Genomic DNA, 14,976 nt, shown 5'->3' with positions numbered 1-14,976 from the left:
AGCGAAAGGTCGCTGGTTCGATTCCCGGCCAGGGCACGGGACCTGGGTTTCAGGTTCATCCTTGGCTGGGGCGCTTTGAGAGGCAACCAGTGGGTGTTTCTCTCCCGCTCTTTCTCCCTCCCTTCCCTTCTCTCTAAAAATAAATAAATAAATGAATAAAATCTTTGCAAAGATAAAAATAAAATGGCATCGCGAACACCGCTGAGGCTGAGTGGCAGGGAGGCCAGCACCGCACCCCCAGGTGCTACTGTGCGGCTCACGTGTGCCCGCGTTGCCTCCCCTCTGTGGTGGGCACAGTGTTGCCCACGGGGGCAGTTTGGGGTCACCCACCATTTGCGTACAGCCCACGGTGGTATGTGGCTCAAGAAATAGTTTATTATTTTCAGAGCCTTAGATAAGATTATATTCTAGAATTTTTTTTTTTTTTTGAGACGAGTTCTGTGCGGTGGAGGCCGGTGGGCAGGCATTCCGTCTTCCCCGCGGTCCTCCGCTGGGTGTCAGGGCGTGCAGGCCCCGGGCCTGCCCACTCGGAGCTGTTCCCCCCCACCCTCTCCGCCACACAACTCCCTTCTCCCCGCAGGTCGCGCCAAGACCTTCCGCCTGAAGCTGCCTGCGATGCTGGCTTTGACGGCCCGGGAGTCGTCCGTGCGACCCGGCGGGCGGGCAGCGCGGGCGACACGGGAGGCGCTGGTGCCCCGGGTGCCGTGGTGGTGGACGTGGACCTGACCCCCGCGGCTCCCAGTAGCGAGTCGCTGGCCCTGGACGAGGTGGCCGCCATGGACAACCACGTGGCGGGGCTCGGGCCCGCGGAGGAGCGCCGCGCGTTGGTGGGCCCCAGCTCCCCGCCCGCCTGCGCGCAGGGTCCGCAACCATCGCCCCAGGCGCCCAGTCTGAACCCTGACGCCTCCGGCTCCAGCTGCAGCCTGGCCCGGACTCGCTCCAGAGAGAGCTGCGCCAGCGTGCGCCGCGCTTCGTCCGCGGACGACATCGAGGCCATGCGCGCAGGCGCACTGCCGGCGCCACCACGCCACGCCAGCACCGGTGAGGACGCCCTTCCCCTGCCGCCAGGCCTGTCCGGTTCCGGGACCTGCGCCGCTCTCCTCTCCGCTCTGTCCTAGGCGCCTGGGAGATGGAAATCCCGTTAAGCACTTATTTAATCCCACTAAGTGGCCTTTTACTCCATTAAATGTCCATTCATCCCATGAGGTGCTTGCACTCCCGGAGTCCGTGCGCCCTGGGGAGCTGGCTCCCGGTGGGTGTCCTGGAGCAGGGAGGGCCAGGGGGTGTCTGAAGGGCAGGGAAGGCATCTGGCTGGTCTCCGTGCCTTTGAGCAGAGCCTTAGGGAGGCTCTTCCTCCTTCGCTGTCTCCTGGTTGTATCCTGGCATGCTTCCTTCAAGTGGGCAGGAGGCCGGCCTTGTTTCTCATGACTCTGCCCCTTTCTCCTAAGGGGCATCGATGGCACAGTGACCCCAGTGGCCTGGCTGTGCAATGCCTGGTCTCCACCTCAGTTTTATGTTGGACCCTGCCTGCCACCCTAACTCCATGCCCTGCCCCCCACCCCAGGGGCCATGCACCCCCTGCCTGCCACCCTGACCCCGCTTCCCTCCCCACCCCAGGGGCCATGCACCCCCTGCGCAGCGGCCTGCTTAACTCCACGTCAGATTCGGACCTCGTGCGCTACCGCACCATTAGCAAGATCCCCCAAATCACCCTCAACTTTGTGGACCTCAAGGGCGACCCCTTCCTGGCTTCGCCCACCAGTGACCGGGAGATCATAGCACCCAAGATAAAGGAGCGGACACACAACGTCACCGAGAAGGTCACCCAGGTAGGTGCCCGGTCCCTGGCTCTCCCCTCGGCGTGGAGGAGCTTGGAAGGGGTGGTTGTGGGCAGTGGCCAAAGACGGGTGTGGGGGGTCTGGTCCGTGAGGGCCTCTGGAGGGTGGGCAGCCCTGCTGGCTGGGAGTAGGAGTGGGGGCTTCAGAGCTGGGGTGAGAGAGCAATGTGGGAGGTCCCGGGGACAGGGGGACTGGAGAGGAGGCGGCCTTGGGACAGGGTAGTCATAGCACACAGGTTGATGGGCACAGGGAGGACAGCGCAGTGGGGGCCAGGGTGGATGGGGAAGGCAGCCATGCACAGGCATGATGGCGTCTGCCCCTGGGTGTGGTGAGGGGGTGCCGGGGGGCAGCCCACAGGGGGCTCTGAATGAGAAGGGGCCACAGAGGTCCAGGCTGGGGGTCCTGATTCTTCCAGGTGATGAGTCAGGAAGGGGGTGGGGGCCCAGTGCTCGGGCCAGGGTGGCCTGGAAGTGCCCACCCGTGTTCCCCAGCCCCATCGGGAGGGGAGGGCATGTGGGTGCACAGATGTGGAGGGATCAGGTCCCTGGATCCTGGGCCAGAGGAGACCACTGACCTCTGGGGCAGTGCCCAGCGCTCCCTGGTGTCAGGGCCAGCCTGTCCCCTGCCCGCTGTGGCGGCAAGATCTCCTGTAGCTGCCCCCCACCCCCCAGCCCAGCCCAGCTCCTCCCTCAAGCCCTGGCAGAGGGTGACATGCCCAGGATGGGGGGAGGGGGGGTCCTGTCCCTTGCCCGCCACTTCTCGGTCCCTGTTGCCGCCTCCAGCTCCTTCCACGGCATCTCCCCCAGCGGGCCCACGGGAGAGAGCCGCCAGCACCGGCCTCCTCAGCCCTCCTCCTGGCCGGGCTCCCACTGCCTCTGGCTCTTTGGGTCCCTGCCAGGTGTCCAGCCCCTTGGCCTGGAGTCCACAATGTTCCCCCACAGCCCGGGCCCCGTATCTGGCTGCCTGTGCCCCTCCCGCCCGGCCCTGGCCGTGGTTCCCACCTGGAGCCCCGGTGTCTGCCTCGCTCCCGCGCCCACAACAGTGTGCTTCTGTGTGTCTGTGGCCTGCGTGTGTGTGGCTCTGTCAGTGCGAGCCTGTGTTCCGGCTCTGCCGGTCCCCGGGCAGTCTCTGCATCTCTGGGTGCCTGTCTGACTCTGGCTGGCTGGGCACCCGACCGGCGGGGCGGGGGTGTCGGGGAGACCATTAATCTGTGGTGACAGGCCAGGCTGCCCGGGAGGGGGAGGGGTGCGGGCTGCAGGAGCGGCTGCAGCCGGAGCCCGGAGCGGCTGCGGGGGAGGGGGCCCCGCTGGCCGGGCTGGCCGGTGGGGGTGGGGACCTGGGAGGAGGAGGGGCGGGCCGGAGAAGCCGAGGTTCCGACCGCGGCGCTGCCGCCGCTGGGCTGGCGCGGGCAAAGCGCAGCACCCTGGCAGCGGGGCCGCACCAGGAGGCCATGGGCAGCCTGAGCCAGGCGGGCCGCTGTCCACGCTCACTGCCAGGGTGACCCCAGCCCTGGGGCCCGGCCCCAGCGACCCTGGCTTCACGCCAGAGGCTGCCCCGGGAGCCAGGCCGCCGGTCCCTGGGGCGCAGCCTCCGCTGGGACTGCTGCTGGAGCGCAGGTGAGGCACCGGCTGGCCCTCGGGCCCCAGGGCAGGCAGGCTGGGGGGAGCCAAGTCCTCCATGGCGGCCCCCGCCAGGAAGGCGAGAGGAGCAGGGGCTCTGCAGCCCAGGGCCCAGAAAGGCCGGGTAAGGCGGGCCGTGCGCATCTCCAGCCTGGTGGCCCAGGAGGTAGGTGACTCCCGGCCCCTCCCTCCCCCTTCCAGGGCTGGGACACGGATTCGGGACGCAGCCCAGAGGTCTCTGGCTGCCTCTGGCTCCAGGCCAGAGAGGGCTTCCGAGAGGCAGGACCGTTTGGGGAACCGGAGGGTCGGTAGCCCTGCTCGCCCTGCTCACCCCGCTCCTGGCTCCAACTGGTTCCTCCCCAGGCCCGCCGGGGCTGGGCGGCCAGTGCCTTTCTGGCCAGGACTTCCCTCTCCCCGGGCTCCTGTGGTCCCCAGTCTCCGAGCTCAGCATGCTAAGGGAGGAGAGGAAGGGCAGGAATGGACCAGGTGCCCAGAGGGGATGGCAGGGGACAGGGGAGGGAGAGGAACATGCCTCCCCACCACCACACCTCTCCCAGTGGGCATCGGCCAGGCCTGGGCCGGGCCTGGGGCTCCACCGCTCCGGTTCCTCACGGGCTGGGGGTGGACCTGAGGTGGCCGCTTCAGAGGGCCAGGTTGCAGGGCAGGAGTCCGAGGATGGTGGGGTCAGAGGCCACTGGCTGGCGGTGGGGGCAGCTGATCTGAGGCACCTGGTTCACCTCCTCTGGGATAGCTCGAGGTGCTGGGCAGCTGCTCCATGGTCCCCTGAGCTGATGACTCTGTGGGCACCCCCTGGGAGCCACCTCTGCACCCCCAGGTCAGAGAGCCTGGAGCGGGCAGAGCAGGGGGTGTTGGAGGTGGCTCAAGCGCGGGTCTGAGTATCCCGCCGCTGCCACCAGCACCTGGCCCCTGAGTTCTCTCTCCTTGGCTCACCATCTCCCCCCAGCTGGGGAACACGCATGGGGCAGATCCTTCCCACCCACACGGGAGGACCCAAGATTTGCTAAAATAGCGTCAGTCTTCTGTGGGCGCCAGGTCAAGGAAGGTGACGCACTTGGCCCGAGACCACGCGGTAGTAAGCTGGTGGCGGGTGCGCTGGGGCTGGCTCCGGTGGGAGCAGGTCCCGGGTGTGCCCCGCACGAGGGCGGTGCGTGCGTGGCGGTGGTGCTGGTCTGCTGTGGGCAGAGCCGGGGCCGGGTCACTGCTATCAGGGGTGGTTCAGCCTCTCAGGCACTGGAAGGAGACCCCTCCAGGGGCAGTTACCTCCCTCTGTCCCCCGTCTGCAGGGGCAGGGGGCGGCCATAGGGCACAGACAGAGGCTGCTGGGGCAGTGGGAAGCTGGCCCCGGCTCTTTCTAGTTTGGCTTGGGGAGGCAGGGTAGCGTGCCTGCTGCCATCTGGTCCGGGGGCGAGCTTGCCTCTGGTGCCCGTTGAGGGGCAGGATGTGAAGGTGAGCCTGTGCTGGGTGTGTCACTTCCGGACAGCTGCCTGCGTGCCTGTCCCTCTGTGTCCCTGGAGGCACGTCGGTGGCTGGGTTGGGTTCTCCGTGTGCCTTGGTAGGAGGGAGGGGGGGCTGCCCTGGCAAAAGGCGGCAAACGGGCCGCAGGAGCAGGGTGGGGAGAGGATTTTAGTCTCTCCCCCGGGGGGCCGCAAGGGGGCTCAGTGTGGATGGCCGGCGGCCTTGGGCCAGTGGCACGGGCCGAGGCCGTGGGGTGTGCGTGTGGTGGGGTGCGGAGTGTGGGTGAGATGCCACAGGGGAGTCACTCCTCACGGTAGGGGCCTGCCCTGATGGCGGGCGGCAGTACCGACGGCGCCCTGGACTCGGAGCCCGCTAGGCGGCCCCTGTGCTGTGCGGGCAACTGTAGCGCCCACAGTGAGGGGTGGCCATTGGCTGTGGCTGCTTGGCTGAGGGGTAGGCGTTCTGGGCGAAACGTTTTGGCCTCCCTGAGCCCGTGCTCTGCTCGCCCCCAACAGAGATGTGGCCTGCCGCCACCCCGGAAGTCCCACGGCCTGCCCTCCCTGGCTCTCCCGCCTCCGGTTGGCTGTCGCCCCTCACCTCCGTGTCCCCTGCCCGTCCAGGTCCTGTCCCTGGGCGCGGACGTGCTGCCTGAGTACAAGCTGCAGGCGCCGCGCATCCACCGCTGGACGATCCTGCACTACAGCCCCTTCAAGGCCGTGTGGGACTGGCTCATCCTGCTGCTGGTCATCTACACGGCCGTCTTCACGCCCTACTCGGCCGCCTTCCTGCTGAAGGAGACGGAGGAGGGCCCCGCGGCCCCCGGCTGCGGCTACGCCTGCCAGCCGCTGGCTGTGGTGGACCTCATCGTGGACATCATGTTCATTGTGGACATCCTCATCAACTTCCGCACCACCTACGTCAACGCCAACGAGGAGGTGGTCAGCCACCCTGGCCGCATCGCCGTCCACTACTTCAAGGGCTGGTTCCTCATTGACATGGTGGCCGCCATCCCCTTCGACCTGCTCATCTTTGGCTCCGGCTCCGAGGAGGTGGGTTGGTAGGAGAGGAGGGCGGAGGTCAGGGGGTCTCGGTGGAAGGGTGAGAAGCGGTGGGAGGTAGTGGAGCCAATCGGTGGCTAGAGAGAGAGAGAGGGTGGCAGGGGCCTGGAGGCTGCTGCGGCTGGCCCAGGCCAGTCCCCTCACCACCTAGCCACTCACCAGGTCCAGAGCTCCTGAGGGGGCGTGTCTACCCTATTTGTCTCTCCAAAGAGGCCACTGTCTTCCAATTCGCACAGAAGTGCCCTGGAAGCTGGTGGGACCTCCGGCCAGGCAGCTTAGGGTGGGGGTTGCACCTTTCCCAGCTCCAGCTTCCTCATTCGCGCCACGGAGGCCACGTGCCCTTTGTCACAAAGCTAGCGCAAAGAGTGATGGGACTCCGTGCGGGGCTCAGCGCGTGGGAGGCACTTGGATGATTAGGAGGAGGTTCTGGGGGGGAAGTCTCTAGGGACCTTTCCTCCGATGCCCACCCCCTCCCCCCAGGGCTGCAGGGCTGCAGGGCCTCCACTTTTCATTTGCCCCCCGTGGACTGTCTCCTCCCACCCCAGCTGATTGGGCTGCTGAAGACGGCGCGGCTGCTGCGGCTGGTGCGCGTGGCGCGGAAGCTGGACCGCTACTCGGAGTACGGGGCGGCGGTGCTCTTCCTGCTCATGTGCACCTTCGCGCTCATCGCGCACTGGCTGGCCTGCATCTGGTACGCCATCGGCAACATGGAGCAGCCGCACATGAACTCGCGCATCGGCTGGCTGCACAACCTGGGCGACCAGATCGGCAAGCCGTACAACAGCAGCGGCCTGGGCGGCCCCTCTATCAAGGACAAGTACGTCACGGCCCTCTACTTCACCTTCAGCAGCCTGACCAGCGTGGGCTTCGGCAACGTCTCCCCCAACACCAACTCGGAGAAGATCTTCTCCATCTGCGTCATGCTCATTGGCTGTGAGTGTGCGCGGGGTGTGGGTGGGGTGGTGGGAGGAGCCCCAGAGGGAGCAGGGGGCGCACGCTAGGGGGGGCCCTGGGGTTTCCGGAGTCCGGGGCCATATCACGCTGCGTTTGGGGGCGGGGAGACCAGGGTAGGGGCACAGGCAGGTCCCAAGGGCGTCCGTGCCTGCGCTCTGTGTCTGAGACTAGTGCGTGTATTCACACGGAGACGTGACTGCGTATGTTTTTGACTGGTGCAGGGGCGGGCGGGTCCCTCGGACGCTGACGGCCCCACTCACCCCCGCCCCCAGCCCTCATGTACGCCAGCATCTTTGGCAACGTGTCGGCCATCATCCAGCGGCTGTACTCGGGCACGGCCCGCTACCACACGCAGATGCTCCGCGTGCGTGAGTTCATCCGCTTCCACCAGATCCCCAACCCGCTGCGCCAGCGCCTCGAGGAGTACTTCCAGCACGCCTGGTCCTACACCAACGGCATCGACATGAACGCGGTGAGGCCGCCGGGCTTCCTGCTCCCGGGCGGTGTGGGCTGGAGGGAGCCGAGGGGCGGTGGGGGATGCCTCTAGCTGCCGTGAGCACGTCTGTCTCACACTCTGTGGTTCAGGTGGTCACAGGGAATGCTTACCTGGACCCTGAGAGGTGTGTCACTCTCCTTTGCCCTTGGAGCTCATTTACTGGGGGAGCCTTCACTTTGGGGAAGGTGGTGACCAGGCCCTTGCATGTAGGTCACTGTGGTTAATCCTCTTAACCAAAGCGGGGCCAGGAACTGGTCTCTACATCTGACACATAAACAAGTGGTGGCCCAGGGCAAGGAGGCCCTGTCCCCCCCAAGGTAGCCCAGCTAGAAGGGGTGGAGTGGAATAGGTCCCCAGGTTGCCCCCCCGCCCCCAGTGGGCCTTGCACTGGACCCCGAGACTTCCCCCTGGATCTTGGGTGGGGTGGGGTCTAGGGAGTGGCACACTGAGCCAGCCCCGCCCCCCTCCCAGGTGCTGAAGGGCTTCCCCGAGTGCCTGCAGGCCGACATCTGCCTGCACCTGAACCGCTCGCTGCTGCAGCACTGCAAGCCCTTCCGAGGGGCCACCAAGGGCTGCCTGCGGGCTCTGGCCATGAAGTTCAAGACCACGCACGCGCCGCCCGGGGACACGCTGGTGCACGCGGGGGACCTGCTCACTGCCCTCTATTTCATCTCCCGGGGCTCCATCGAGATCCTGCGGGGCGACATCGTCGTGGCCATCCTGGGTACGCTGGGATTGGGCGCGGGGCCGGACGGTGCTCGAGGGCTTGGGGAGGCCCCAGCCCTTGGAGGACACGGTGGTGGAGTCTGTGGACCAGGAACTGCTTAGGGGGGCCGTGGGCTCCTTTCATTCACCCCCGCTCAGTGTGGGGCAGCAGAGGGGGGGGGGCCGGGCTGCTGGACTCCGAGGGTTCTCAGGCTCGGTTTCCCTTCCGGATCTCCCCACAGGTAGGGAGGCAGGGGTGCGTGGCTTCCTTTAAGTAGCACCGAACCCTGCTCCACGGTGGGCAGCGAAGCGTGGTGGGCGACACATTTGACTTTACCAAGGGAACTTCCTACAATCCTTGCAGCCTCACGCGATACACCCAAGCCCAGCAGAGCAGAGGGGGTCCCGCCCCTCTTCCCCTCTGGCCCCTTCCTTCCCACCCTACTGTACACCTGGGCAGGTGTGCCTGGGCAGGGGACCTGCTGCCCTCTTCCTGTTCCTCCCTGGGCACGGGGGGCCGTTTGAGATTTCTGTGTCTCAGTTCACAAACACCCCCAAACACAGCGAAGCCAGCTTCTTGATGCAACACCCAGCCTTCCTAGGTGGTTTCTGTTTGTGCCAGGCTACACCAGCCTATTTTCTTTCCGTAAACCAGATGTTGCTCTTGAGTCCCTACTGTGTTCTGATCTGTAGTTTGGAAAACACTGTTACAAGGGTGCAGTCACTGGCCAGGGAGGGGGTGTTTGGGATGTGGATTTCCCGGGGTGGGGGCTGTGGTGTGAAGTGAAGTTGGAACCTAAGGAAGCCTGGGCCGCGGGCAGAGCCAGGCACTGGGCTGGTCCTGGGGCTGCCCTTTCCCCCTCAGGCACTGCTGGCCACACTGCGCACCTGCCTTTGGGAGCTGAGGGGGGGTGGGCCGGCTGGGGGCCAAGTGTGAAAATTCAGGAAGACGGGCACTTACTGCCACCCCAGGGGCTGAGCCACCCTCTCTGTGTGTGGCCTCCAGGGAAAAATGACATTTTCGGAGAGCCTCTGAACCTTTACGCGCGGCCTGGCAAGTCCAACGGGGACGTGCGGGCCCTCACCTACTGCGACTTGCACAAGATCCATCGCGACGACCTGCTGGAGGTGCTGGACATGTACCCTGAGTTCTCCGACCACTTCTGGTCCAGCCTGGAGATCACGTTCAACCTGCGAGACGTGAGTGGGCTGCCCTTCGGCTGCGTGACCTTCTGGGCTCGCTCCCCTGCCTGTCGAATGGCACGGAGTCGCAGCCTCAGCTCCGGTCCGGGGGCAGAGCTCACGTCTCTGCGGGGAGCCTTTGACCAGGACGGAGCTCCCTGCCGCCTCATCTCAGTTAACGAGGGGGTTGGAGCTTGAGCCGGGCGGGCGGGTGGCGCTTAAGGGCCCTGACGCCTCACTTGGTTCCAGACCAACATGATCCCCGGCTCTCCCGGCAGCGCGGAGCTGGAGGGTGGCTTCAGCCGGCAACGCAGGCGCAAGCTGTCCTTCCGCAGGCGCACCGACAAGGGTGAGGCGGGGGAGGGGCGGGGGCGGGGCCTGGGCCTGCGGGAGGCGGGACCCCGGGCGGAGGGCGGGGCCCAGGTGACGAGGGCGGAGCTCCGGGTCCCGCGCGTCTGCCCGGTTCAGGCTCCGCAGACATTCCTGCCGGTACCTTCAGTGGTCCTCGCTCCTCACCCCAGCTGTCCAAACGCAGCCCATCTTTTCAGGCCCACTTGAACTGGCACCTCCTCCAGGAAGCCTCCTTTTGCCCTCCACGGCAGGGGCGTGCCTGAGCTGCTTTGGCCCTCCCAGGGCCGGCTTCTGGGTGGGCGCTGCCTCCTACTGAGGAGGGCAGAAGAGACAGGACAAAGGAGAGTAAGGGGGCGGGGCACCACGGCCTAGGGCCCAGGCACCCAGAGAGCCCGCCCCGCAGTGCCACTGCCCGCGGCTGGGCGGCCCGCGGTCGGAGATGACCTGGTCCTGTCACCCCGAGTTCTCAGCCTGCTTGGCGGGTGGGGAGCAGAAGACACCCCAGGGCGTCCCGCCACATTCCGCCTGCTCCGGCCCCCTGCCGTCCCCTCCCGTGCCCGCTGCTTTGTCCCCTCCACAAGTCCTGCCCTCTTTGAGGCCCTTCTCTGTCTCCCACAGACCCGGAACAGCCAGGGGAGGTGTCGGCCTTGGGGTCTGGCCGGCGGGGGCAGGGCCCAGTGGCCAGGGCCGGCCAGGGGGGCCGTGGGGGGAGACCCCGTCCAGTGGCCCCTCCAGCCCAGACAGCAGTGACGATGAGGGCCCAGGCCGCGGCTCCAGCCCCCTCCGCCTGGTGCCCTTCTCCAGCCCCAGGCCCCCCGGAGAGCCGCCCGGTGGGGAGCCCCTGACGGAGGACTGTGAGAAGAGCAGTGACACTTGTAACCCACTGTCAGGTAGGGCGCGGGCTGGAGGGGAGGGGCTGGGGGGCTGGCCTGGGTCCCAGTCTCCCTCACCCAGCTGTCTGGCTCCAGGTGCCTTCTCGGGGGTGTCCAACATCTTCAGCTTCTGGGGGGACAGCCGGGGCCGCCAGTACCAGGAGCTGCCTCGATGCCCCGCCCCCACCCCAAGCCTCCTCAACATCCCTCTTTCCAGCCCCGGCCGGCGGTCCCGGGGCGACGTGGAGAGCAGGCTGGACGCCCTCCAGAGGCAGCTCAACAGGTGACGCGGCCCCTGAGGTCCGGTCTAGCCCTATCCGGTCTGGGGGTGTGTAGGGGGGTCCGAGGGTCGTGCCGTACTGTCGTCTCTGGGTTCCTGGTGGTGCCATAGAGAGAATGGAGAGTGTCCTGCATCTAGGCCTGCCCATGTGCCCGGCAGGGGACTCCTTCCACTCAGAGTGGAGCCACACCTAGGGTGAAGAGTGGGCCTGGGGTTGACCAGATGGCCCCTCCACAGAGTCTTCTACAGTCACTGTTACCGGTGTCTCTGCTTCCCCGAGACCCAGAGCGTCCTCCTCCTTCTTGACCCAGGCTGGAGACCCGGCTCAGTGCAGACATGGCCACCATCCTGCAGCTGCTACAGAGGCAGATGACGCTGGTCCCGCCTGCCTACAGTGCTGTGACCACCCCGGGGCCCGGCCCCACCTCGACCTGTCCTCTGCTGCCCGTCAGCCCCATCCCCCTCTCACCCTGGACTCGCTTTCTCAGGTGAGGTCCAAAGCCCCCTTCCCACCCCCGCACCCCAGTCCTGCCCTTTCGGAGTCAGTTCCACCCAAACCTCCCCTGCCGCCCTTTCTGCTCAGCCCTGGGCCCCAGCCACCTGCCCGGCCAGGCTGGAGGAGGGCTGCCTCAGGAGCTGTGGGCACAGGCAAGGCTGAGGGCCCCCAAACCGCAGCCCGCAGCCAGCTGGGCAGAGGCACCGGCAGGCTGAGTGGCCTGGGCACCCCTTTGTTATACTGGAACAGCCATCTCTGCTCGTGGTGCCTGGGTCCTGACCACGAGGGGTCTGCAAGGGGGCACTGATGGAGCCCGAGACCCGGTAGACAGTGCTGCATGCCAGTGAGCACTTGGGACTGGGTCCCGGGTCCCTGGTAGCAATGGCACCCCCAGATCTGACTGTGGCGGCCATGGCTGTCATGCTGGCCACCGCACAGGGCTTTGACTAGCTCCTAAGGGGGCACATCCGGTCCACATCTGTCCCCTCCTGCTCGAGATGGGTGTCTGCTGCCCCTTGTCCTCTTCTGAGTGGCCTCCTGACAGGACAGCTGTGTCCCGGCCCCGAGAAGGGGCTCCTCCGGCGACTGGAGGCGCCCTGGGATCTGTCCTCTTGCCTCTGGCGCCCGCTCCCCCCTCCCGCATGCCGCCTGCTCCTGTTTGCAGACACAGAGCCCACGTCAGCAAATGTGCCAGTCTCCCTTCACAGCCTCCCACGCACAGCTCACAGCGGGCGCGTCAGCCCCACACACCCCGCCACCTGCCCTGGCGCGCTCCCTGGCCTGCCGGGGCCTGGCCTGCAGCCTGCCTCTGCATTCGGTCCCTGAGTTCTTTCCAGATTGGAGGAAGGAGCCTTGTTTCTCTTTCTGTCCCCGCTCAGGGCCCATCGTTCTGGGTTCGTTTGGATTTAGCTGCCACAGTCCCTGGGGAGGAAGGGGCGTGGCCTTGAGTACCACCCCTCCCCCTCCCCCGCGGGGGCGGGGCTCGGACTCGGCGTCACTGACGCTCCCACCTGCTTGATTAGGCTCTTGCCCCGCCCCCCCTCGACCGTGCACTTGTGTACTTTGTCAGCGCCTCCCTGGGTGGCTGGTGTCCTGCTCTGTCTGCCTTGGCCCTTCAGTGTGCCCTCTGCAGCCCCTTTCTGTCCTGTCGTCTGCCACCGGGTTCTCTGGACCCTCTCTGAACTCTAACGCTGCTCTCTAGCCGCTTGACTGCCCCTCCATCCCCTGCCTTTTCCTCTGAGGGCTCCTCGCCTCTTACACTCGCTGTTCTCCGCAGGTTTCCCAGTTCATGGTGTGTGAAGAGCTCCCCCCGGGGGCCCCGGAGCCCCCCCAAGATGGCCCTCCTCGACGCCTCTCCCTGCCGGGCCAGCTGGGCACCCTCACCTCCCAGCCCCTGCACAGACATGGCTCAGACCCAGGCAGTTAGTGGGGCCGCCCGGTGTGGGCACGTGGCTCACGCAGGGTTCAGCGCACTGCCTGGGCCCCTCCCCTCAGAGGCCCCGCCCCGGAGGCCCTGGCCAGGAAGGGGAGAGGAACTCAAGGCACAGGCCCTCCCCAGCCCTTGGGACCATCTCCTCCGGCAGTCCCCTGGGCCCCAGCGGGAGGGGCAGGGGCAGGGCCGGGCAGTGGCAGGGGTCTGGGGTCCCCCCACTGCCCTGGGGGCAGTAGCTGGTCTAACTGCCTGGAGGCACCCGGCCCTGGGCCTTAGGCACCTCAAAGACTTTTCTGCTATTTACTGCTCTTATTGTTAAGGATAATAATTAAGGATCATATGAATAATTAATGAAGATGCTGATGACTATGAATAATAAATAATTATCCTGAGGAGACTCCGGTGGTGCTGGGAGGGTGTGGCCTCAACACGCTGTTTCCTGTGTTCACATTCCCACGAGTGTGTGCCCCGGCCCCTGCAAGAATCCACACGAAGGGCCCATGGGTGCTGCCTCCGTGTCTGAGTGTGGGGTGCGTGCGGTAGAGGGTGCTCCCTGGGGGCTGGGGCAGGTCACGGCCGGGGCTTCCTGGGCTCAGGACAGCCAAGAACCACCCGGACGGTTTTGAATGGGGAGACATCCGAAGGGGGTGCAGGCCTGGGCCCCGCCCCTCAGGGTCAGGTTGCTGTGCTGGCTGGTCCTGGCTCCCAGGCTGGCCCTGCCTGGGCCACTAACCCAGCCACACTCCTGTCCCCTACACAGTTTGTGAGCCCTGCCCGCACCGACTGTAACTTGTGGCTGCGTTTGGCCTAAGTCCAGGCCCAGACCCCCAAACCCCTTGATTTTACCTTGATTTTACCTTGATTTTACCTTGACCTTAATCCAGACCGTAACTGTGTATAATTGGGACCCCACATACTCGGGGCACCCTGGTTCCCTAGACATGCCCAGAGCTCCCCTGGGGTCTGGCTGCAGGTGGGCCTCACCTCCATCACCTGTGATCCCCTATCACAGAGGAGCTGCCTAAAGAGGGGGGCTCATGCCTGTTATTGGGGTAACAAGTCAGAACATGCCCCTGGGCCAGGGAAGGGTGGTGCTCTCGTGTGTGTGCAGGTGTGGGTGGGCACCCTGCTTCCCCGAGGAGCGCGTGCAGTTGCCGACTCTTTGGGTGGGCGAGCCTGCCTCCAAAGGCCTCCAGAGACCCCCGAGTCCCACAACCCCTGACCCTTGGATGTGAGTTTGTCGATCTCACTGTAAAGCCAAACACGGCCACCCTTCATGCTTGAGACAGGGTGGGTGCAGGAGGAGGGACCCGGGCCTCTGAGCAGCTGGGAGGGGTCTTCGCTGTGCCCAGGGAAGGTGGGAGAGAGGAACAGGCTCCCCTGTCCACACAGTTGTTTGCCAGGGCACACAGACGGGAGAAGGGTGAGACCCTGGGACCAGGGGTCCAGAGGGGCGACAGAGAGAGGTGGGCCAGGCAGAAGGGGCGACAGTGACCTGTGAGCCCTGGACTGGGGATGCCTAAGGGGCACCTCATGCCTGGGCCTCAGGACCAGAGGACAGAATGAGCTGTGGGGGCCACCCTGCAGCCACTCTGCATCCCGGGACAGTCCCTGGGCAGGCAAATGGGCTGTGTCCTCTGGTGGCCGGATGGTGGGGAGATATGGAGCGAGCGAGGCTGGGGCTCGTGCGATCCTGCAGGGCCCAGAGCAGTGCCGGCCGCTGGAATGTGCGCCATGTTGAATGAGTGAATGAATGAATGAATGCAAGCAGAGCCCGCCTCCCTGGGGTTGGAGACTCCTGGGCTGCAGAGGCAGGGCTGGGGGCTGGAGGGAGCAGAGGGGCATCTTCCCAGGGCTCTGGCCCCTCACCCTGGTGACCAGCTTCTTTGTGTCTGTCCTGACGCCTGCACCAGACCTGCTCCCTGGCCGCTGCTGTGACCTGGGCTCACAGAGTGACAAGGACTTTGGTGGTGGATGGGGCTGGGGTGGCGCTGTAGGCCCCTCCTCTCCTGCAGGGCTGGGCTGTCCTCCAGAGATGCTGATGCTTCTCCCAGACCAAGAGGGCCAGAAAGGTGGGGTTCAGGCAAGGAAAGAGCCCCATGGGGTTGCCGGCACCCAGGAAAGACCTGGAGCTGCTCCACGGGCCGGGGGTGTGGTCTGGAGCCCAAGGAGCTGGGCCAGGCTGCCTCCCCCTCCTCCACCTGCGCACCAAGGGCC

General features: G+C 66.0%; 1 protein-coding gene across 1 annotated transcript in view; it reads left to right on the top strand.

Annotated features, from left to right (window-relative positions):
• Positions 1–12,895, top strand: part of KCNH2 (potassium voltage-gated channel subfamily H member 2) — a 30,880-nt gene extending 17,985 nt beyond the window's left edge. The window contains 15 exon segments of the mRNA XM_028525852.2: positions 581–675; positions 678–1,041; positions 1,618–1,829; positions 5,554–5,982; positions 6,537–6,924; positions 7,218–7,417; positions 7,913–8,165; positions 9,153–9,346; positions 9,578–9,677; positions 10,298–10,339; positions 10,342–10,569; positions 10,648–10,834; positions 11,143–11,291; positions 11,294–11,319; positions 12,604–12,895. Of these exon segments, the coding sequence (XP_028381653.1) occupies positions 581–675; positions 678–1,041; positions 1,618–1,829; positions 5,554–5,982; positions 6,537–6,924; positions 7,218–7,417; positions 7,913–8,165; positions 9,153–9,346; positions 9,578–9,677; positions 10,298–10,339; positions 10,342–10,569; positions 10,648–10,834; positions 11,143–11,291; positions 11,294–11,319; positions 12,604–12,753 (3,017 nt within the window). The 3' untranslated portion in view covers positions 12,754–12,895.
• The last annotated feature ends 2,081 nt before the right edge of the window (positions 12,896–14,976 follow it).

This window comes from Phyllostomus discolor, chromosome 10 (genome assembly GCF_004126475.2).
Source record: "Phyllostomus discolor isolate MPI-MPIP mPhyDis1 chromosome 10, mPhyDis1.pri.v3, whole genome shotgun sequence".
Lineage (NCBI taxonomy): Eukaryota > Metazoa > Chordata > Mammalia > Chiroptera > Phyllostomidae > Phyllostomus > Phyllostomus discolor.
The sequence above is the reverse complement of the archived record's forward strand: the minus strand, read 5'-3'. Positions and strand labels throughout refer to the sequence as shown.